Source organism: Rousettus aegyptiacus, unplaced genomic scaffold (assembly GCF_014176215.1).
Source record: "Rousettus aegyptiacus isolate mRouAeg1 unplaced genomic scaffold, mRouAeg1.p scaffold_m13_p_11, whole genome shotgun sequence".
Lineage (NCBI taxonomy): Eukaryota > Metazoa > Chordata > Mammalia > Chiroptera > Pteropodidae > Rousettus > Rousettus aegyptiacus.
The window spans coordinates 26,613,304-26,637,155 of NW_023416286.1; the positions used below are offsets into that span (position 1 = coordinate 26,613,304).

At 35.5% G+C, this 23,852-nt stretch overlaps 1 protein-coding gene across 3 annotated transcripts; it reads right to left on the bottom strand.

Annotated features, from left to right (window-relative positions):
* Positions 1–23,163, bottom strand: KLKB1 (kallikrein B1). 3 transcript variants are annotated; one of them, XM_016143909.2, is made up of 16 exons: positions 23,049–23,163; positions 22,396–22,454; positions 18,361–18,523; positions 16,910–17,016; positions 13,208–13,367; positions 12,644–12,753; positions 10,590–10,749; positions 9,742–9,851; positions 9,422–9,584; positions 9,214–9,326; positions 8,880–9,048; positions 5,462–5,637; positions 4,435–4,530; positions 1,940–2,079; positions 1,238–1,424; positions 1–921 (listed from the first exon to the last, which is right to left on the bottom strand). In XM_016143909.2, exons 2-15 carry the CDS (start codon positions 22,451–22,453, stop codon positions 1,251–1,253), a joined length of 1,899 nt encoding a protein of 632 aa, XP_015999395.2. In that variant the 5' UTR covers position 22,454; positions 23,049–23,163; the 3' UTR covers positions 1–921; positions 1,238–1,250. The 3 variants fall into 3 exon arrangements, with proteins under 3 accessions (XP_015999395.2, XP_036084546.1, XP_036084547.1); XM_036228653.1 differs by lacking the exons at positions 22,396–22,454; positions 23,049–23,163 and adding an exon at positions 22,268–22,387; XM_036228654.1 differs by lacking the exons at positions 16,910–17,016; positions 22,396–22,454; positions 23,049–23,163 and having other exon boundaries at positions 18,361–18,486.
* Between the last annotated feature and the right edge of the window lie 689 nt (positions 23,164–23,852).

Consider the following 23,852-nt stretch of genomic DNA (forward strand, 5'->3'; position numbering starts at 1 on the left):
TTTTTAATCGTTTCATGGAATCTAGCCAGATTTACAAAGTCTAGAGATTTTACTTCTGGATGAAATTTTAACTATTCAATTCCCTACTGTATGGTTTGTGAATAGCCCAGGCTTCATGGTTTTTTTTCAGCCCCCTCCATTTTTAGCCCTTTACTACTACTTAGAGTGTCTTTTGAGTATGGAAGGCAGAACTCAATCTCTTTTAGAAACTTCACTTTTCTTATTTTCTCTTAATTTATACAATATTTCGTAAATGGTCACTTCTGCGTAAATGTTAAGTCAGCTTAACTGAACTGAACCCAATTACCTGGCATTGGTTGTGATTCTCACTGTCAAATTTAGAATTTATGTTGCATAAGGATTTAAATCATTCATTCCAGGGGTACTCCCTACTACTGTGAACTTATAAGACCAAACTTCACAAGATACTTTGTACCTAATAATACTTCTTGAATTACTATGGCACATCCCAAAATCCACTGAATCCAGAAAAAAACAGTTTCCTTGCCCTCTGTGAAAGCTGTGCAATGAGCCAATTGCAGGAGCTGTGACCAGACAGGTCTCACGGGTCACCACTACACGGCCTGCCTGGAGCTTTGTGGCAATACCAGGGTGACCAAAGTAGAAGGCTAAGATGAAAAGGTGTACCACTATTCTCCCAGATTCAGATAACTCATCTTTTTCTTGGAAAACTGAATGTTACCCAGGTTTCTTCCTTTCCATCTGGCAAAAAGAAAAAAAAAAATCAAGCTTACTGGCACTTCACCCAAAGTGAGGTGGGCAATGTAGGTTTCATGATCACGTAGGTGAGGCACAGAAGAGAAATTATCATCGCTGAGATATACTGAGTTCCAGAGGAAGCAGTAAGATTAGAATGATCCCAGGCACTGTGCTAGCATCTGGAGTCACTTTTCATCAGTTCTGTTTCAAAATCAGAAAAAATTAAAAATCACTCTTGAATCATACTCTTTTGCCATTTTATTTCACAACAATCATGGAGATGTTCAGTTATTATCTCCCACTATTACCAAATGCTGAAAGCATGCCTCTGCAGGACACCGTCTTCAGCAGCTTTGTATGTATTATCTCATTTTATCCTTATGACAATGACACAAGGTAGATATCACCCTCTACCCTTTTGCAGATAAGAACCCCAAGACAGTATTTGAAATGAACCCAAATCACAAAACTTATGCTATAAACTGGGCTCTTCTCCACCTCTATAAAGTTCCCTCACCCTGACGACTTCATCAAAGGTGTCCATCGCCTTCCTGTGTTTTCTCTAAAATCCAGTCCACGTACTCAGCAACTTTGGTGTAGACACCTGGTTGTCCGCTGCGGGCACAGCCTTCACCCCAACTGGTGATACCCACCAAATGCCATATTCCATCGTGTTTACAAACTAAAGGACCACCAGAATCTCCCTGTATTACAGCGGGTAGAAAAATAAAATGATAGAAGATTATGACAGATGTACCCTTAAAATTCTGTAGTCACACCATACACACACCACATACATCCAATTTTTTATAGATCTTTAGGTATCTCATATGCCTCATTAGTTGTTGGATGTGCTAAAAATGATTTAATTCAATAATGTACTATCCAACAAATAAATTTTTATATCATCATTCCAATGTCAAATAAATCTAATATTCTTATATTTTGGTGTAATTATCATATGTACAATTGTCTTCTCTTAAATATAACATGCTTCTGCACAGATTGTAACTATACACACACACGAACACATATAATTTCTTAGAAGTTACTTATATACCATTTTGTTAGAGGTTACTTGTAAAATTATCAGATCATTGGGCTCAGGTTTTTTTTTTTTAAAAAAAAAAACTATAATGAAATATGTCATTGGGAAATATATTTTGAAATGAATTTTCTTGAGTAGCTTATTGTGTGTTTTTCGTAACTGAATGATTACCTTACAAGCATCTTTTCCCCCTTCTTTATAGCCAGCACAGATCATCTGCTTAGTTATTTCATAATATCCATATCTTTTCTGACATTCTTCGTTTGTTACCAAAGGAATATTTGCTTTTTGTAGAATATTTTGGATTTCACCTATGAAGTAACCAATATATAACTTTAAAAAGAGGAAATATAATAAATATAGAAATAAGACTGAAGTCTTACAACAAATCAGAATGATGAACTTTGTATTAAGGCCGTTTCTTTGGGTGTAAATACTAAAGGTGAGAAGGTAGAGTTACACAAAACAGGGAGGGAGAGAGAGAGAGAGAGAGAGAGAGAGAACCTGCATTGGCCTCTGATGCAGTATTAGGACAATCCAAGAACTCTGGTCTGATCAGAGACTTTGCTTCCACATTCTCTGCCATTCTCTCATCTCAATAAAAGTTTCTTAGAAATCCCCTCTTGCTGCTTACAATCCAAAAGCCTAAAAGTGCTTACCTTATAGTGTTTATTTGTTTTATATATTAACAATGATAATTTTAAAATATATAATTTTGGGGAAAAAATCCAAACTTGTGGCAATAGAATATTTTCTTCTTAAGTAAATGCACGTGTGTTTTTCATTAAGAATGATTTATTTACAAATAATTTAATTTCTACCAGTGTCTGGGCTTCCCTTGGATATACGTTGGGAGTTGTCTGTGTTCAATTACAGTTACTTTTAAATCTTTCTCTCTCTAGATATTAGTCAAAAATTTGAAAAATTTATATTAGTTGAATAAAGAACTGAATCAGAAAAGATGGAGAGATCTTGGTATGATCTCTTTTTTTAAACAATGATACAGATATTATTCCTTATAGTGTCTATCAGAAACATAATTTTGGAAAGGAAAAAGGATGTGTTCCTGAAAATTTCAAGAGCAATTGAAATACCCCAAGTGTCCATAGTAGAGTTTTTTTTTTTTTAACCTAGGGTCCATAAAAGAATACACAAGGTCTATGAACTTGAATAAAAAACAAATATATTCTTATTTTCACCAACCTCCAACTGAAGTCTAACGTTCCCTTCAATTCCAAATGTAGGCCAGAGTCTCAAGAGTATTAGCTGTAACTATGAATTTGCCATCAATATAAATCACAGATATTTTCCTATCGCTTTACAGTTGTGGCAGATAACAGATATTATCATTCGTGCTCATCGAAATTTCAAAGTCAGTTATTAGAACAACTTGATAATTAATATATTAACAAAGAACCACATGTATTCTTATATCTTTTAAAAAGTAGTTTTGATAACTCTCTTGCAGTTTCATTGGTCGCTTTTGTAATCCTATATGTTTTATTTAAGCATTTTAAAATCATCGTTCAAGAACTGATTCAGAGATGGGAGGGGGGTTGGGAACTGAGTGAAAAAGATGAAGGGATTAAGAAGTACAAATTGGTAGTTACAAAATAGTCACAGTAATGTAAAGTACAGCATAGGGAATATAGTCAGTAATATTGTAACAACTGTGTGGTGCCAGGTGGGTACTAGACTTAATGAGGGAATCACTTCATAAATTATATAAATGTCTAACCACTATGCAGAACATCTGAAACTAATATACTATCAAATGTCAACTTTAATTGAAAATAAAAATTTTTTAATTAAAAAAAAAGTGGTTCACAGGCTTTATCAGATTATAGGAAGAAAAGGCGAAATACTGCCATTTGCGATAACGCGGATGGATCTTGAGATTAGTATGCTAGCAAAATAAGTCAAACAGAAAAAGTTGAGAACCACATGATTTCATTTATAGGCAGGATATAAAACTGAAAGCAACAAACAAGACAAACAAACAGAGATTCATGGACATGGAAAACAGTTTAGTGGTTACCAGAAGGAAAGGAGAGAGGAAGGAGGTAAATAAGGGTAAAGGGGGTCAAATACATGGTGACAGAAGGAAATTTAACTTTGGATGGTGAACACACAATGCTTTATACATATGATGTATTATTAAATTATACATTTGAAACCTATATAATTTTTATTAACTAATGTCACCCCAATAAATTTAATAATAAGAAAGATTATTGGAAGGATGCATTTAAAAAAGATTAAAAGCCTGCTGCACGGGAAGATGTTATGTTCCTGCCTATGCTCCTGGTCATTAATATCAAGAGAGAACAGTGACATTGGGAGATAGGAATACAGCTAATATCAAGGACAAAGTGGGCTTGAGTGGGCTCGTTAGCCCTCTGTGGGACCAATCTTTTATGTGAAGTCAAACCAATGATCTTTATTATAGAATAAGATGCTTAAAAGTTTACCTTATTAATTCTTCCCAGCCTAAGCAAAGCTACATCTTCCCAAAATCACTAAATAAATACTTGAGAATCAACAGATTGGAAAAGTGAGTTTGGATGTAATTTTAGACAGAGGCCGATTGAACTGTTCCACTCCTTGTGCTTTAACATACAAGAAAGACTTGCTTTAGGAACAACATTTAAAATGTGATACTATACCTTTTTCTTTTGTGAAGCCCCATCCAGTTATCCAACAGTTATTATAAATTGTATTTGTATCATCTTTGGAAGGGAGGCATATCGGTTTTTGGAATTCTGAAAGGTAATTTTTTAAATTAGAATTTGGTTAAAGTTATCGAAATTGACTTAAAAAATACATACTTTCCTTTTCCCATCTTCTCCTTCTAGAGTAGCACCAAGAAGAATAATGCTGTTGCTTCCTGCTCATTTTCTAAGGTCATTGATTCAAGAAAATTTCTCACCATCAGAGACATTTTCACCTGATATTTTTGGTGTTATTTTTCTGGATTAAATTTTAAAACTCAGAACCCAAAAGCATTTTAAAATTCTGTCTCTTATTTTGTGTGTTTTGTCTACACAGTCTCAGGCAACTTTTAAGTGCTTTAACTCACTAAGTAACTTAATTATTGAACTCAATGGGGGCTAATTATCATGCCCATTTTACAGATGAGGAAACGTGAGGTGCAAAGACATAACAGCTTGCCTAAGATCACAGAATTGTTAATGGTCACTGCAGGCCTTCAGGAACTGTGACTCATTGTACCTGAAGGCAGCACCTCCACTGACATGTTACAGTCCTCCCTGATCTCCTTCTGCATTAGTCGTTCTGCTCAAATTATACCTGGAAATTAATATCTGACCCACTTGTCCTCGTACAGTTATCAATAAGCCTAAACCCAAACCAATGGCAATTCTGCTACACTTGTCAAAGAAAGCCATACTTCCCAGATAGCAAAGACATTTCTATGTCTATTATTTCAATAATGTATAAGCAGTTATATTCCTACCTGAAAGAACTAATTAACATTTCTTGCCCTTTAAGTAGAGGAGATCTTATGTCAAGTCACAGGTCTTAGCTTCCCTAACAATCTTCACCTTTCCCTCAACTCTGCCAGCCAGAAAATAAAGATAATCTCTGCAGATTCTGCGCTCTTTTTCAAAGTAATATGAAAACTTAAACCAATGCCATTCAACAGTATAGCTTCTCCTTAAATGTGTTACATACCAGTATAATTCAAAGGAGCCTCAAGCTTTATTAAGGCAATATCGTGAGTAGTTTCTGAGATATTATAATTTTGATGAATAATAATCTCTTTTATTTGTGAGAAAGGTGTTTCTTTTGTTATCTCTGACAAATTTAAAACGCCACCATAAATGCGCCAAATATCCGAAAAGAGAAGCCTAGGAGGGAAAAATAAATACCTATTTGAAACCAAAAATGCTAGTCTTGGATATTGACCCTTTTTCCTTTCACTTTAAATAAATAAATAGACAGACAGACAGACAGACAGACAGACAGACAGATAGATAGATAGATAGATAGATAAAGCAAGCTAGGAAGAAAATACTATATCATGTGACATATTTTTACTTACCTAATCTCTCCTCTTTGCAATTTGTCATTAGCCAGTACTACTGAATCTCTGAAGATTTAGTTAATAACATTAAAATTATACATTTATGTAATTATTTCATGTTCACTGCAAGTAAAATTATAAGAATGTTGCTCTCTCACTCTGAGAGAAACTGTGATCAGAAAAGCCTCTAGTAGTGTATCACAAGAAGACAATGCTCAGATCACCAAACCTGAAATCAATTCCCCTCATAAAATTAAGAACTGTCAGGAAGTCAGACTGATTTTATACACCTCCTTCTGTAATAGGGCAAATGAGGGAAGATGTCAGTGCTATTTATGTTATTTAAATTCTTTCTATTTGTTTTTTTATTTATATTTAAATTTAAATTAACTCTTTAAATATGAATATACAAAGCTTACAAAGTAAATCTAAAATTATTATTTAAAGCAAAATCTTATGTTGTGTAAAGATATGGAAATATATATATCACCAAATGAGGGGTCCTGTCTGGAGCCATTTTGAGAAGCCATTATGAGGCACTGAAGAGGTCACGTAGCTAAAAGCCATGGTATGACTGATGAGTTTAAAACAATGGTCACCTTGGTAAGCCTCATAAAGTCACCTTTTAAGGTAATGGAACGTTATACCACCATGGAAACAAGAACGTGTAGGATCTTATGTAATTGACAAGCATTGTTTTAGATATGTATGGTGTGCTTTGCATTGGTAATGTGGTGATTGATTATGGTATTCGAAAATCACATAAAAAGGCTATGCTAAATAAACTCGGGGCTGCAGCTCTGACTGTATGCCCTCTCGGAAAGATCTTTCCTGTCTTCTCTTTTTTCCCTTAGGCTTCACCCCCACTCTTTCAGGTACTGATCGACTTTAGCCGGCTGGCTCCGGCAGGGTCCCAGACATGCAAAAAACTCTCAAGGAAATAATGGAGACATCGGGTGAAAAGTGGATTTTTTTTCAATTAGGTCACAGTGTCTCCATGTATATTACTTCTTATAAACACAACACCGAGCCTCCAAGAATTAACATAAATTGGTGCAGCCACTATAGAAACAGTATGACCATTTCTCAAAAAAATTAAAAATAGAACTACCTACCATATGATCCAGGGATCCCACTCCTGCATATATATCCAAAGAAAATAAACTTACTATCTCAAAGAGATATCTGCACCCCCATGGTCATAGCAGCATTATTCGCAATAGCCAAGACATGAAAATAACCTAAGTGTCCATCGACAGATGAATAGATAAAGAAAATGCAATGGAATATTATTCAGCCACAAGAAAGAAGAAAATCCTGCTATTTGCAACAACACAGATGAAACATGAGGGCATCACACTAAGTGTAATAAGTCAGACAGAGAAAGCAAATACTGTATTATCTCACTTATATGTACAACCTGAAAACACTGAACTCAGAGGAACAAAGAGCAGATTGGAGGTAGCCCAAGGGGTGGAGATAGGGTGATGGACTAAGGAGGTCAAAAGGTACAAATTTTCAGTTATAAGATGAATAAATTTGGGTGGTATAATGTACAGTATGGTGACTATAGTTAATACTTTACAGTGTACTTATAAGTTGCTAAGAGAATAAGTCTTCAAAGTTCTCACCGCACAGAAAAAAAATGTAACAATGTGAGGTGATGGATGTGTTGACTAACTTTATTGTAATCATTTTGCAAAATATATATATCAAATTATCACCTCATACACCTTAAATTTACACAATGTTATATGTCAATTATATATCAATAAAACTGAAAAAGAGGAAATTCTTGATCCTCTTTGGGGCGCATTTAGTAAAAAAGGAAACAACTGTTTCCCTTTACAGGCTTTTTCCTTCCAGGCCAAAAGCCTTCCCCCCAGCAATGCCAGGGGCGGTGAAGCCCTACCTGGAGGTCCATGCTGCTTTGCGGCAACTGTGGAGAAGGCTTGCTCCACCCACTGTGCCCCTGACTGCTGTATTTCAGCAATAGCATCCTGAATCCTTGTACACAGTAACTGGACATGGCCGTCTCAGAGAGGGAAAGAGGGGGAATTCTATGAAAACGAAATTACTTTTTGAAAGCAATCAACTGCATTTTAGTTTTGAGTTATTAGTATCTCCTTTGCTTATCCATATGCTTTGACAATTTTTAATTTTCTTAATTAACCATAGCCTACATTTTTTGATTAATTTTTATGTTCCAGGTATAGTACTAAGCATTTTTTAAATTAATTAATTAATTTGTTTGTTTATTTATGTATTTTATACCTACAACACCTGGCACCTGATAATCCTAGGTGATCTCCCATCCAAGTACTAACCAGGTCTGATCCTGCTTAGCTTCCGAGATCAGATGAAATCAGGCACGTTCAGGGTGTCATGGCTGTAGACAGTACTAAGCATTTTAAGCATGTCACTTAATTCTTCTGATAACTTTATGAGTTGGATACTATAATCATTCATATTTTACAGATAGAAAATAAAGGTAAGATATTTACAAATTGCTCAAGGTCATTTATACCCCCAATAAGTGGCAGACCTGTGAATCAAGCCCCATTCTACCTACAAAATCTAAGTGTTTTAAAAATTTTAAATCCTGCTATATGTACTATTTGCCTGATAAAGTAGAAATATTACATCAGACTATAATAATCAAAATATATAGGGTAATAATTACTAATTACTATTAATATTACTTAGTACATCTGTGAATCTATGGGCCTGAAAAATCTGTCCTTGAAGAATACATTGGGGGAATGGTGAGTGAAGGTAGCAGCAGTTAGGACATCTCTTAGTTATTCTTTAAAGCAAGCGTGATATTCCCCAGGGAGTGTCAGTCCTATAAATATACCCCACTTTGGTCTGATGGATCAGATTGGTCAGTGCTCAGACCCTACTAGTCGTTCAACATTTTGAATACCATCTCTGTCTTAAAATGTTTTTATTTAAAAAGAATAACTTCCCATTCGGAAACCGACATGATAATGGATAAATTGATTATAGATTATTCCAAACGAAACAGCAAAATAAGAACTTTAATAAGATGTTGCCAAAACTTACCCATCAAAGCAGTGGGCAGCAGTTAGGATCCACTGTTTTTTAATGATTGACCCTCCACAAACATGTTTCTGGGCCGTCAGCTTCACTTGCAAGCTGACCTGCCATGGCCACTCTCCCCAAGAAGAGTTGGTCCCTCCAACAATACGGGTGCTTGTTTTTGTCGTGCAGTCTAAACAGAGAGTGTTGAAGTTAATGGCTAGAATTAGAGGTGAATCAGAGTCCTCTTCAACCACGAAAGGACATAATGCATAATTCCATTACATAAGACTAAGCAAGCTATGAAAAGGATTCAGACATTTCTTTACAGTTCTATGAAAAAGTGAGGTTTACTCACCAGAGTCATTCCCAGTTTTACACAACCTCAGAGAATAACCAGAGCTTGCTTGAGTCTCATATGTAATTCTAGTCGGGGAACCATCCATAGACAATCGTAAGGAACACTTACACCTAGATAAAATGATCAGTATAAAGATTAAACCTTCACAGAAGGACAAAGTTCATGAAACTCTTGCCGACTGTCTGAAAAATAAATTTCCACTAACTTCTCTCCTCTACAGTCTTCTGGAAGTAAAGAATAAGTAAAAAACTGACAGCGAATCATCTTCGTACAAGTCTCTTGGCAACCACTCACTCCTTTAACGAAGGTCACATTCAGTTCTTCTCCTCCAAAATCAACTCCTGTGTAAATTTTGGAATGGCAGAGCACTGTGCCAATTATAAACATAAGAAGTTATAAAATGAAAATAGTAATAAACCACAGCTACACAAGTTTCTGGTACATTGAGGGTTGTTTCGTCACTATCATTTGTTAAAAGATCATAAAATTTGTCACATTTTATGGATTATTATTGAATCACATTACCAGGCAAAGTTTGTTTGCAGGTGAAAAGGCTATATCCAGATACGGCGTTTTCCTGAGGAGTGGGGGAACTTGGTGTCCCGCTTTTGGAAGTCTTAAGTAAACAAACATTTCTATTTAAAAAAAAAAAAAAAAGCAAGAGAAAGAAAGAAAACTGTATTAAAGGCAAATAAAAAGTACCTCTCAGAGTTCCTTCTGAGAAACTCTTCAAAGTAAATCAGCCTGCGGGATTCTAATAAATTACAGAGACTAAATGTAAATCAAGCCATCTAAAGAAAAGTGATAAGTACAGATAACCTGAAAAGAAGATAATGATAAAGATCTATCTTCTAATTTAAAAAAAAAGAGAGAGAGAGAAAGAGAACAAAGAACAAATTCTGGGGATTTATGTTGCTGATGCTGTTATATAACTAGATAACCTTCTCTTGGCTGTATCTTATATATAAAGGAAAGGGTGGGTTATCTGAAGGTAAGACGTCAAACCAGAACCTTAATCAGGATAAATCAGGCTCTAGTTTCTGAAGCAGAGGTGTTAGAACCTATGAGCTTAAAGGTTATGCTGCCCGTGAGTGGTTTTTACTTCAAGCTAATTCAAAACATTAAGATCGGTTAGAAAGGTATCAGATCCTCCTTTTTCCATGGCTGTTGTTTTCTTGATTCAACAGTATGTTTAAAGAGAAGATAGGCAGAAAAATCTTCTAGTCTCTTTACTAAATCACACCTGGAAGAAAAGTACCCACTTAAACAGTGGGTTCAAGCATTTTGAGGGAAATGAACAAAACTTTAAAAACTCAAACGATAAAATTAAAGTGATGACAGGCCAGCAGCAACCATTACACATTCAAACTTACCTTTGTGATTCTACAGTCCAGTCATTTGTATAGAATGTAAAGAAGAGGCAGTTGGGGCGGTAGGTGCAAATGATTCGACACGCTAAAGCATCTGGAGCAGTAACTCTAGCAACGTCCACATCCGAAAATTCAAGATGTTGAAACATGTTCATGTGGCAACCTGTGAACTCACAGAGGCAAGATGTTACTCAGTAAACGATGCAATGCTTAATTCGCTTATACTTTCTTGTCATAACTAAGGCAATTATGACTATTTCTTACTCATAGCACTAAAAATCTTCAGTGAAAAAATGTCAATATATCTCCAAACTTGTTATTTGCCATTTAGAAAAATGAGTAGACCTCAACTATTTAAGTCTTTTTCTAAATACATACTCTTGAGGCTGGAAGAGAACTTAAATGTCATCTATGCCAACCTATGACTGCATCCTCTCAGAATATCCCTTACCAATTGTTCAACTTTTACTTAGACATTTATATTGATAAGGAGCTCACTACCTAATGACAAGGCCCATTTCTTTTCTGGACCACTCTCTGCTGGGGATTCTATTTTTTATTTTATTTTACTTATTTTATTTGTTTGTTTGTTTGTTTGTTTATTTCATTTTATTTTATTTTATTTTATTTTATTTTATTTTATTATTTTATTTTATTTTAATTTCATGATAGCATCTACCTAGCTCTGCCTCACAGAACCAGAGACAAAGTCAAATCCCTTTCCCAATGACAGCCCTCCAAAAAAATTAAAACAGTCATCCTGACTTCTTTTTAGGTTGAATATTTTCAGCTTACTTCTTGAGCTTTTTTAAAAATGTATTTTCCATTACTTCTAGATAATAGTACCACTCTGGTTACACTGTTTTAAAGTGCTCCAGTTGACCATTGCTCTGTACAAACTGTGGTACACAGAAACACAGAATACAACTTTTCAGTCACACTCTGAATAGAGAATGACTGCTATTGGATACAGTGTTTGTTTTAGGGCGATGAAATGTTCTGGAACTAGATAATGGTCATTGTCGCAGTTTTATGAATACACTGAAAACCACTGAATGATATATCTTTAAAGAATTAATATTATGTTATGTATTAAATTTTAAAAACCTACTATAAAAATACATACTATATTGAAATGTCAAACTTGCAAAACAGAAAAGATATGAAATAAATTAAATGATCACTACCATTTGCACCAATAAATTTTGTATGCACCGTGGAGGGGGTGTGTTGGGGCAGAGAGGAAACAAATAGGAAAAGAGATGCATTGCTGCTGACTTCCCAATCTTCCCCAAGGGGTCCTAGCCCAGTGCCCAGTAAAGGGCTTGGCTGAGTTGGTACTTGACACTGTGTAGAATTAGTTATCAGTGATTTGGTTTCAATAACAATTTATCGTTAACATCTTGATATGCTAAATAAAGTAGAATGTCCTGCCAATTTTCTGAAAAATTCAACTGAAATTACCTCTATGTCGGAAACTACAAGGCTTCATAGATTCATTATGCTAGAGTTTTTCATTAGATAATGGACATCACTGTCAATAGTTTCCTATTGCTGCTTTAAAAAATAATTACCATAAACTTACTTGTTTAGAACAATGTAAATTTATTATTCACAGTTCTGGAGATTAGAGGTTCTGAAATGGATCTTACTGAGCTAAATCAAGATGTCAGCAGGGCTGTGTTTCTTGGGGAAGCTCTGTAGGAGAAACTATTTCCTTGCCTTTTCCAGCTTCTAGAAGCCATTTGTTTTTCTTGGCCCATGAACTCTTCCTTCATTTCAAAGCCAGCAGTGTAACATCTTCAAATCTCTCTCTCTCTCCAACTCTGATCCTTCTGTCACCTCCTTTCTCTCATAAGGACCCTGTGATTACAGTAGGCCCAGATCATCCAGAATAGGAGTCCTGAATTTAATCACATCTACCAAGCCCCTTTTACCATGTAAAGTAACATTCACAAGTTCCAGGGATTAGGATGTGAACATATTTGGGGGGCGGGGGGGGGGGCTCTTATTCTGGCTACTACAATCACATAGCCAAATAGTAGGCATGAAGTTACCAATTTCTGAGAGTCCACAGGGCTTCAGTGAGAATCCAGATGCCACATTTTCCAGCATCTTTATACTGGTTGGCGTTCCTGTGAGACTGCGTTTTAATATGCAGCTGTTCCTGAATGAGAAGAAAAGAGGTTACTTTGCTCCCACAAGTGCAAGTTGTATGCAGTAGGGGTCTGTTTTGTATTGAAATGATCCAGGGTCTGTGAAAAATAAACGAAACAATCTGAACAATGTCTTTGATCATGAATAGGCTAGGAGTCTGCGTTATTGATTAAATAGATTCCTTCCCCTTTGCAGAAGGAAGATTAAGGTGAAAATGGGACAGGAAACATTATTCTATAAGACATTATCCTACAAAATCACCATTCCATAAGCGCAGCCTATCTGTGAACCAAATGGAGATTATTCTCTTCAGGAAAAATGATAGCAAATTAGTAAATAAGGAGAGTGCTTTGGTCTAAAAGCTCTGGTTAGTTTTCAGTTGGGCAGAGGTGGGGAAAGTGACAAAGAATACAATTAAATCATAAAATTACCATCGCGCAGAACAAACACTGGATTTTACTCACCGGTACTCTGAACTGTGAAATGTTTGCATGGCATATGTGAAAAATTTGCAGTGAATGCTATTGGTGCACCTTTTTTGGCATTCTTCAACACTTTTAACCTTAGATACATTAAAATTGTCTCCTCTCATATCAATTCCTTCATAAATGTCTCTGTGGCAAGCTGTACAAAAAAAAAATGCATAAAGCAAACTCAGCCAGCTTCCCTTCTAGAAATAGATCATCAATTTGGGCAGTATGGTTTTGAAGGATAATATTCTGGCAAATGCCTTATTCATTAGGGGATTTAGGATTTTTATTACATCACTAAATTATCAAACTCTGCTTGAAATTAACACATCTCAATATATGTTTTAGAGTACTAGCAAGGAAAAAGGGTTACTTTGCTTCCCAAACTGCAAGGTGTATACAGCAAAACAGGTAAGATTTCATACTGAAATTATCATTGAGCAGTAAAATTTAAATAAGGCAAAAATAACGAGGGCCCCAAGGACATGTACTGGGGGTTGCATTAGTAAATAAACTGAGGAGCCTTCAACCTCTTGCGTTGAGCGAAGGAGCTTCTCTGTCTCTGTCTCTTCTTTCTTGGCTTTCAACTACTCCAGTATGATTGCAAATTATATCTGTAAACCCTGTCGTTGACATCTTTGTGTCATATCATTATCATAAAATATGAAGCATTCTTATACATGCATGATGAAACCATTTTTATTCTTGCTTTACAATTTTCTTAAATTCGGCTTAAGCATCCTTACAATTGAAATTTATCTTATGTACCAAAAAAACTGATAGATAATTCTTTTTACAGATAGTGAACCAAATTTATAAGTTAAGCTCTTTTTTTAAAGAATCAAAAATTTGATAATTAGACTCCTGGTTAAGAAAACCAATGATATAAACCATGACCTAGTGTATGTAATTTTTCACTCCTAAGAGGTATGGTTGAATAAGGCATGAAACTAGATTTAATGGTGGGAATGACAGAAAAAAGAAAGGTTTAGAGAAACAATATGTTGAAGTGGGCAGAGCAGTGGATCAGTCATGGTGGTTCATGGACACAGGTCCATAAAGATTGTAGAAATGGAATCTCTTTCCAATTCCACTGCACATGAGAAAAGAAATAGGCTGAGAATTAGAATAGAATACTTACAAACTGTTTTTAATGGTTAGTTGAAAGCTACCTCTAAATGTTTTAAATTAAAATTGGTCCTGTGTTTAGAAACTTTATCTAGGATCAATTTTTCACTTGAATTCCCTTTCAGTTGTTTGAGGAGAGTGAGAAGGGAGCATTAAATCAAGCTCTGAGAGTAGACTAATTTGGGGAGAGGGGCAAAAAATTACGGAGAATTTAGAAAGGCACAATATTATTTTTTCTTTAAATTTTACTCCGAAATCTCAATTTAAAAGATAATATAATTGAAAATAACGCTTAATTTAATAATTTATACTAAATTATATTAAGGTATAAATTTGATCTTATAATAGGAAATGTACTGGTCCTCAGGTAAACTACATATTGGCTAAGTCAGGCCCTCATGTTTATAACTAAGGACTGCTTATTTTATGAACTACGGGCACAAAATGTGTGTGTGTGTGTGTATGTGTGTGTGTGTGTGTTGAGAGAATGACGTTAGTGAGGGAAGAAAATAATGAAAAATTTATAAACATCTGAAATTTGAACCTACAAGATCAATTGTAGATAGGAAAGAAAAAATAGCAATGGTGTATAGTCACAATATGGTTATTTTAAGGTTCTGCCAACCTATCAGTTAAGAGACTCTTTTCTGTACTTTTCGTTTTCAAATCAGTCATGGTGGAGATATAGTTTGTTTGCTTTAAATTTATTAGGATAGGGCTGAAAATTGTTTACCAAGGTATTAGCAGCAATAAACATCAGAATTAAAGTTTCCTGGTCTTCTAGTCCTCATATTTCTCCTAAGAAGAAATTTACGGAGCCCAGTCCTTTGGTTTGGTTTGGTTTAACAAGAGTTTCTTAACCTCTTCAGCATTGCCATTGGAGGCGCAGAGAATCTTTGTCCTGGAGCCCTCCCAGTGCTTTCTGGAAGGCTTGGCAGCATCTCCAGCTTCTATTCACTAGATGCTGGTAGCATTCCCTCCCCCTACCCAAGTTGTGATAACCAAAAATGTTTCCAAACATTGTCAAATGTTCCCTGGAGAAAGGACAAAATCATCCCTGGCTAAGAACCAGGAAGAATCACTGGTGTACAAATTACCTACAAGTGAAAAAGGAAGAGCAATACCCTGCTTGCTCTCTAAGATTCTTATCTGAAATCAAGGGGAGACTGTTGTTTGGATGTGCAGTCACTCTGCAACTGAGACGGACATCACTTGTAAAATTCTTAATCTTTTAGCAGGAAATGAAATGGGACATCTCTTGCAGAGTTAATCTTTTTAGTAAACCTAATTAAGTTTTCTTCCTTTCTTTATTTGGGAAGAAGCTTGGTAATTGCCCTGGCGACTCAGATCCTCTAGCTATTGATAAGGGTCATCAACCCATTGTTAAGCAGAAATGGTGTTAAGTCCGACAGGGCCCTTAGAATCCGGAGGGGAGGGGACTTTAAGCCAAAGCTCTTTCTTTTTTACTCTTTAAGAAATATATTAACCAAGTCTGTTTCCCTTTATTCAATAGGCAAATCAATAGTAGAAATTAATAGATGTATGATTTAAATAACGAGTTTGTATCTTTTTTTCCTTGTCTAGAAACTGAGGTGGCACTCCAGCAGGAAACCCAAGACCCCACTCCAACTGAGGCAGAAAGGGAAAGAGCTCCATGAAACCCCTGTAGGTAGGAACTAAGGCCATAAAGAAGAAGAGAACTCCCATCCCTCAACATCCATATTAATAAGGGGGTTCATGGCTCTTAGAAATGAGCTAGACAGGAAATTAGTTAGGGGTTTTGGGGTCTGCCTGCAAAGACACTGAGGTCATGCTATCCTAGAAGGGGTCTGCCCTAATCCAACCACAATTAAGCAAGCCAGAAGGTTTTTTTTTTTTTTTTTTTTTTTAACTCACACAAAAAAACCAGTAGGCAGAGATTTAGGTACTAGTAGAAGCAAGTCACTCGCACCTGCGCAATGAAGACCCCAACAACCTTCAATTCATCTGAGCCTCTTATACCAATATTAAAATATGACACATATGCCCAGAAGTTTATAAATATCGTTATAATAGACTGAATTGTAGGGAAAAAAAACATGCACAGAAAGCAAAATGATGAGTCACTGAGTCCCATCAATCTCAGTTATTAATCAAGGAAGCCCACTCTTCTAAGAAAAGTAATGACCCACAGCAAATAGAGATAAAAACCCCAGGCCTTTGAGCCACGCTTCTCTTGCTCAGACCCACTTCCAATTCTGGAAGCATACTTTCCTTTCTAATAAAACTTTTCTTTTCTACTGTATTTTGGTGTCTTGCTTAATTCTTTATTCGAGACATCAAGAACCTGGACAATGTACCGGGAGAGGCCCCCGCTCTCTGGTAACACAACTCTCATAAAAAATAGGGCCTCACTAAGCCTGTGTTGACTAATAAAGATGAGAAGATATATCCAGAATACTGCTCCATCTCTGTCATTTTTCTGAGCGATCCCTTCTAAATATCCACGGGAATACAGACTTTGTGCAGAAGCTATTCTAAGGTAGACTTATTATTCATTCAAATTTAGCAAAGAAATTCACAACTTACCACTTATTCGATGACCACATTGCTTTAAGGAATGGCCAGAAATTGCACTTGTTCGTGATACCCTTGGCAGGGTTCCTGTTGTACTGTCTTTCAAGAAGCAACCAAACCTGTTTTTAAAAGTAGCTTCACTTAGAAAATAGAATAATAAATACTTACTGAGGACATGTCTAGCACTTTTTATACACTAATAAACATTACCAGGATTAAGGAAAATAGCACAGCTTCCCTAACACTTGATGGAAAGAACGTTCTTACAGATAACTCCATAATATTTAACCGTCTCCATGATACCTTACCTTCAGCATTGTTTTCCTTTACATTCACATTTGTAAGTACAGAAAGTCAATCGCATTAAAGAGTGAATGATTTTTTTCTATGTTCCTAAACTTTTAGGGAATTATGTTCCTACCTGGTAATTATTTTTATAAATGCTTTTATTTACTAAAGAAATTAAATCAGTTATATGGTTGGAGCTGTATATGGTGTTCAGCTCGCTTATTAATGTCTTCTAGCCTACACCTGATGGGAGATTTCTTTTTGTCTTCGATGTCATCCTTAATGGTAATTGTATTATTCAGAAGGATTCCAGAAACTAATTTACATACAATCTGGGTTTTTTGTATAAGTTTAACATGTAGAATCAAAGAATGATTGTCTAATTCCTAGTTTTTAAATTCAAAGTCAACTATAAATGTTGAAATGGGAACAATGAGGAAGAGTTCATTCTGGATATTGATCAAAATTTTTTAAAAATTGTAATAAAACTGGCTGTATTTAGGCAATTTTATGACCTAATAAGATTTTTTATTACCAACTATTTTTCCAATGCCCTTACTTTTCCACATTATAGGTTAATATATATTCGCAAGTGCACACGCATGCGCATGAACGCACACATTTCATGCATACCATAGGTACCCAAACTGGCTCACTATAAACACCATTCGGATTTGCTCTCTCCCAAATTCATAAGCTCTGGATCGTATTCAATTATATTCTCAACAAAATGCTTCTTTTCTATTATATTTTTTTAGGACTGCATCATCCACAAGTGTAATCATGAGTTAGACAACAAGCATGCACCCTTTTTCAGGTAAAGTAGTCACCTGTTATTAAATTCTTTTTTGAGACAATCTCTTAACCCAGTGATTTACAAGCATTTTCCTTGAAGCCTTTGATAGAAAATGACTAGCTTCTACTACTTTAAGTAAATGTAGCAATTGTATAAAATGCACATGTCCACACCCAAGATACTGGGCTTCGTTCGGTACGTTTGAGCTTCAGCCTAAGAATCTTTTTACATAAGAACCACTCTGGATAATTCCGATGAAGCTGGTCCTCGAACCCCATTTAAGAAGCACAACCTTGTGATCCGCTAAACCATTTTGCACACAACTGATTCCAATTTGAAAACCAAATGGCTTCTCCAACAACGAAATATCAACTTTTACCTTTTGTCTTTGTCATTAGTTGAATCTACAGGCAGAAAACTGAATAGCAAACACCGCGGGTGGAACGTGCACATCATCCGACAGTGCTGTGCATCTGGGGTGTACATGGCAGTTACGTCCCCGCCTCTGAAGAAGGTATTTGTATATAGTTGAGTCCGGCATTCTATAACGTAATCATTGGGGGGAAAAAACATTCATTTGGAACAAATGTAAATAATAACTTTTAATAGAAATGTATCTATGTTCTGAGCCTTCTTATTTCCTCCATGGAATACCCGAAGATCTTTACAACACGTCTTTAATTATAGAGGCAGAATGAACATTAAGGCGACTAAACAATGTATCATGTTAAAGTCATTTTACGGGCATTTCTTTGTAAAAAAAAACTTGATTGATTTTTATTATATTTTTATACAATAATTTACACATAAATTATCTCCAATAAAATGTGATCCTAGCTTGTTTTTTTTCCTGTCCCCTAGCATGCTATGAAAATATCATGCCTTAAAAGTAACAATGCATGTTGTCTTTTTCAAAACACTTTCATAACAAACATCTTCCCTAGATTTTTGCAATAAGTCTGTAAGGGAAGTTGGAGACAGACTCGATCATATGCTTTTGACTTTTTTCTTTTTTTAAAGAAAGAAGTTAAGTAACCGAGGTTCAAGACAGTACAGCCTTGCCTGAGATCCACAGAGCTAATGCAAGTCTTGGGACATAAATCTGATTCTTCTGACTTCCAGTCTTGTTCCCTTTTCTATTGCGCAATATTAAAAGTTGTTCCTCATCTCAGATTAATTCAAGCAAACTAACAGTTATTGGGTATTTTTTACTTTAAGGCAGAATTTGCTCAATTTCTACAAGCTCTTTTTTTATATAGTTTAAGCAAATGCATGCATATACCAAATTGAAATGCGTTTTGAGCTATTTGCTGTTTGGAATTGATCAGTCATCTAAAGTGCTCTTATTCCACATATTATTAGAATGTCATTACTTCTACTATTTTTCTCTTTTATATATTAAAGTGTTACTTTTAAAATATGAATTTGGCTTTACCTCGAAAGACCTACTTCAAAGTCTAGTTAATAAGCTTTTCCACCTCAGATAGCAGCTGGTCAACTGTCCACTGACCATAGCATAGTCCCATGACAACCTTATCCATCCCCTTGCTTCAATTTTAATTGTATCTAATTTTGTATTGTCTTTCAGAGAATGGGCATCTTAGACACATATATTTCATTAAGCACTGAAGTTTAAAATTTCTTCTGCACTATCCCACCCCTGTGGGGATTCTGGCTCTGCACCCTATATGAGGACCCTACCCAACAAGATCTCCTCTCTTCCTCTCAGAGGTGTGAGGTGTGACTACAATGACTTACCCTTGGATAAGACTTATATTTGGAAAGAACACAGATCTCTTCAGGTGGAAGCTTCTGGGGATATAAGGATATAGGCTGCCAAGTGTGCAGGACTAAATTTAATATATGTATAAAATGCTGAGTAGTTGGTCAGTGAGAATACTAGCTGCAATGTGGTCTATTTTTAAAAACAACTGGTGTTTTCGGCTAATTTATAACTATTAAGCAGCCATCCTCTCTCACCCCAATGCACAAAGAAAGGTACAAACAATGACTGGTGCTGGCTTGGGATTCCCCATTCTGCAAGTGAGCTTCTGGGAACTGCCATGTGACACAGCTAATGAAAGAGGGCAACTAGAAATACATCAACTTCAAAGGAAACAAAGAGGAAGTTCTAATAGGTTTCTCATTTATCCTCCTTAGTTGGTAATCATGATGATGAAGGTGATGATGATGAGACGATGGTAGGTTTGTTTGTAGTGTATTTTAGAGTGTATATAAAACACATAAGTTACCTCATAACATAAAATATTATTATATATTATATCACACTAGCTCCTGTGTTCATGGACTTTGGGCAGATTATTTGGTCTTGTTAAAAAAAATTACATAATCAATAAGAAAAAAGTACTCTAATTTTTAAGAATTGGGTAAAAGATATGAAAGATAATTTACAAAAGAAATATAAGGGACTTGTAAGTATATGAAAAATTGTAAGAATGATAATTACAGGCCATATTACTCACCAGAGTAGCAAATTTTTAAATTTTCTAAGTTACCTGTACTGAGGTAGTGATTTTGGTTGCAAATGAATAAAAGAAAGAAAGAAAGAAAGAAAGAAAGAAAGAAAGAAAGAAAGAAAGAAAGAAAGAAAGAAAGAAAGAAAGAAAGAGAGAAAGAAAAAGAAAGAAAAAAATATCTAGTTCAAAGTGACTTGAGTGCAAATGAAATGTGCAGGTTCAAACACCAGAGAGTCCATGGTGGATCTGGCTTAAGGAAGAACTGGATGTGGTGCTCAGCTGTTCTCTTCAAGACACAATTTGTCTTCATATTTTTCATTCTGTTCCAGAGCATTGTCTTTGCTCCACACAGCAAGATAGTGCCAGAAGTTCAAGCCTCTATATTCTCTCATAGTTGAAGTCCAATTAGAAAAAAAACAAAATCAGTCTTATTTCTAGAAGTATAAGCAACAGTCTTGTTGCCAGACTTTGGCTCTAATCAGGTCATTCTAGCCAGCGGGATGCGTATGCACTTACTCCCCTGTTTTGGGCCTGCTTGGGCCACAACCACAACCACATGAAACAAAATTGGAAGACAGTAGTTGTCCAGAAATAAATTAGGATACTGCTTCCAGAAAGGTGAAGTTATGCCAGACCACTAAATGATCAATGACTATTCAAGTCAGCCTACCAATCATGCTCATCTGCTGATGGAAAAAATCAACTTAGGAATATCCTTTCTGGAAGACTATTTCATAACATATGTCATAAAATATAAAACCTTCAAAAATATTTACACCTTTGTATCTGGTATTTTTCTTTCTAAAAATTTATTCTACAGAAATATTTGAATATGTGTATAAGAATATGTGTAGAAAAATATCCTGAATAGGAAAGAACACTAAGTTTCAAGTAATATGACATCTATTTGCATGAAAAGATAACTATAAATGGGAAACGAAAGTAATAAAAAGTATAATTAATAACATCCTTGTTAAATGTGTAAATAGATATATATAGAACAATATCTGAAAGACTGAACAAAAGATTTTTAACAATGGTATAGACAATATGTAGTTTCTCATTTTCTGCTTATTTGCACGAGTAATTGTCCTAGCATGATGATGACGACGACGACGACGACGACGACGATGATGATGATGATGATGATTACATTTTGTCAAAAAGATAAAATTGAAATGGCCATGATTCATAGCATCTCTGGCTCCTACTACTCAGTACTCAATGGACTTGTATGTGGTAATGATTATGGCTCAGAAGGGCCATGAGGAGTGGTAAATGACCATTGTGGTATGGCCGTCTTAAGTCAACATAGACTTCAAATCCACCCATAACAGTGGCACAGAGAAAACGCCACTCCACAATGATTCAGTGCCCAGAACCATCCCAATTCTCTGAAAATTTAATGGAGATCAAAACCTGGTGTTGAAACTAGCACTATTCAAATGAATGGTTTATGAAACTAAATTTAACCAAGGTACTTTCACTTCTGAAATGGTTCCCCAGTGGCCTAAAAAGAGTCAAAGTATGGATAATGTACCCATTAAGATACCTGGGTTGGTCCCACACACTGTAAAATACTTAGCGCTCTTTTGAATATATAAATAGCTGATTTCTTTTTAACATTGTTAGAGGGCTGATTGTTTATTTAGAGATCTGCCTTGTAGAGAGAACTTTCCAAACAGAAGTTTTTGTTAACACACACCCCAAAGCATTCTTGCTCCTGGGCTCCTCACACATGGTGTATCTAGGGCAATACTGGGAACTGGTATTTGTCTCAGAACATAAAAAGGATATGTCCTGACTTACCAGGGCCTGGCTCCTTCCCCAAAGCAGTATGTTCAAAAGTTTTCTCCAAGTGTGGCATGTCTTGCTTAACTATTCTCTCACACACCCTCCACTCATCTTTATGTCTTATAGATAGATAATCCACTCACCACAGGAAACTGTAGCAAACAAGCAAATGAAATAAGCTGCTTGCCTGAATGAAATCATCCTAAAAGAGAAAGCAACACATACATAACTCTGCTGGTTGTAGGTCGTATTTTACATGAACCTTAGTTTAAAATGATACAGATTTTCTTTTAATGTCTGAATTGTGAATCTAACCATACAATTGCCAGTACAGAGGACAAGGGTTTTCTGTATGTTTTACGCCTGGGAACTTGGCACAAGGTGCAAAGTGAGACCTCTAGACTAATAATTGTGTTTATTATTCATTTGCTACATGTGTTGTTAGTAATTATAAAAAGAGAATTGTTAGAAGGGAATTAAACAGTTGTGAATCCTCTTGATTTGAGTGGAAAGAAAATTATTGTAAATAATGGCAGTAATATCATTCCCGATTCTCTAAGAAAAGCTCTCAAAATATTCAAGCCCATTTTTAATTTTTAAATAAGTTAATATTCTTTCAATTTTAAAATTTCTCGCATTTAAATATTTCCACATAGACTACCAGTTCCTTCTACGCTCTCTAAATATACAGAAAATTAAAACATGAACTAATAGCTTCATCCTAAAGTAAAAACTATACTTAATTTTTAAAAACCCACTTTAGTTAGAAGCAACTGGAATAATAGAAATTCTCTACCTGAAAGCACAATTCTGTGGTTCTGGATGTGAGGGTCTCTCGCCACTTAAAAATGAACGACCTTCAAGCTTTCCTAATGCGGCACTGCAGGCAATATTTGTTTGGCTTCGATATTGACTTTGGTTTTCTGCCAACTGTTTCGACTTTTTGTTCTGTCAATATATCCTATGAACATCCCAGTCTTGTATTCAGCTATTTAATATATTAACTATTTCATGTTAGGGCCATACAATTCATGCGTAGGTTTCTATTTTTTTAAATGTTCATAATATTTCCTGGGATCAAGAAGCTTAAATCTAATCTCACTGGACTTTTCCCATTATAATTATCTAGATGCACAGCTGAATAAAATGTACGTATGGATAGCTTATCCTGGAAAGATCTATGGCAAATGGTATCTATGCCTTCCTATACCAAAGACAAAGAATCTAATAACACCAGAATTTTAAGTATGGAAGGAAATTGGTGATGTTTATGTCTTGCCTCCACTTGATTCAGGACATAAGATATAGTAGGGTTGACAAACCACAGTTCAGAGGCCAATCTGGCCCAGCACCTGTTTTTGTAAATAACTTTTTATTGGAACATAATGATTCCCATTCATTCATATATTATGTGTAATTGCTTTTACCATACAACTAGAGTTAAGTAGTTGTAACAGAGACAATATGACCTACAAAGCTGAAAAGATTTATTGTCTGGCCCTTTTCAGATAAAGTAGGTTGAAGTCTGCTGTCTAGCCTTCCTGGAGTGGAGTTTAGACTTCTCTGTCAGGATACTTTGACCCCAAAGAAGCATACTGGT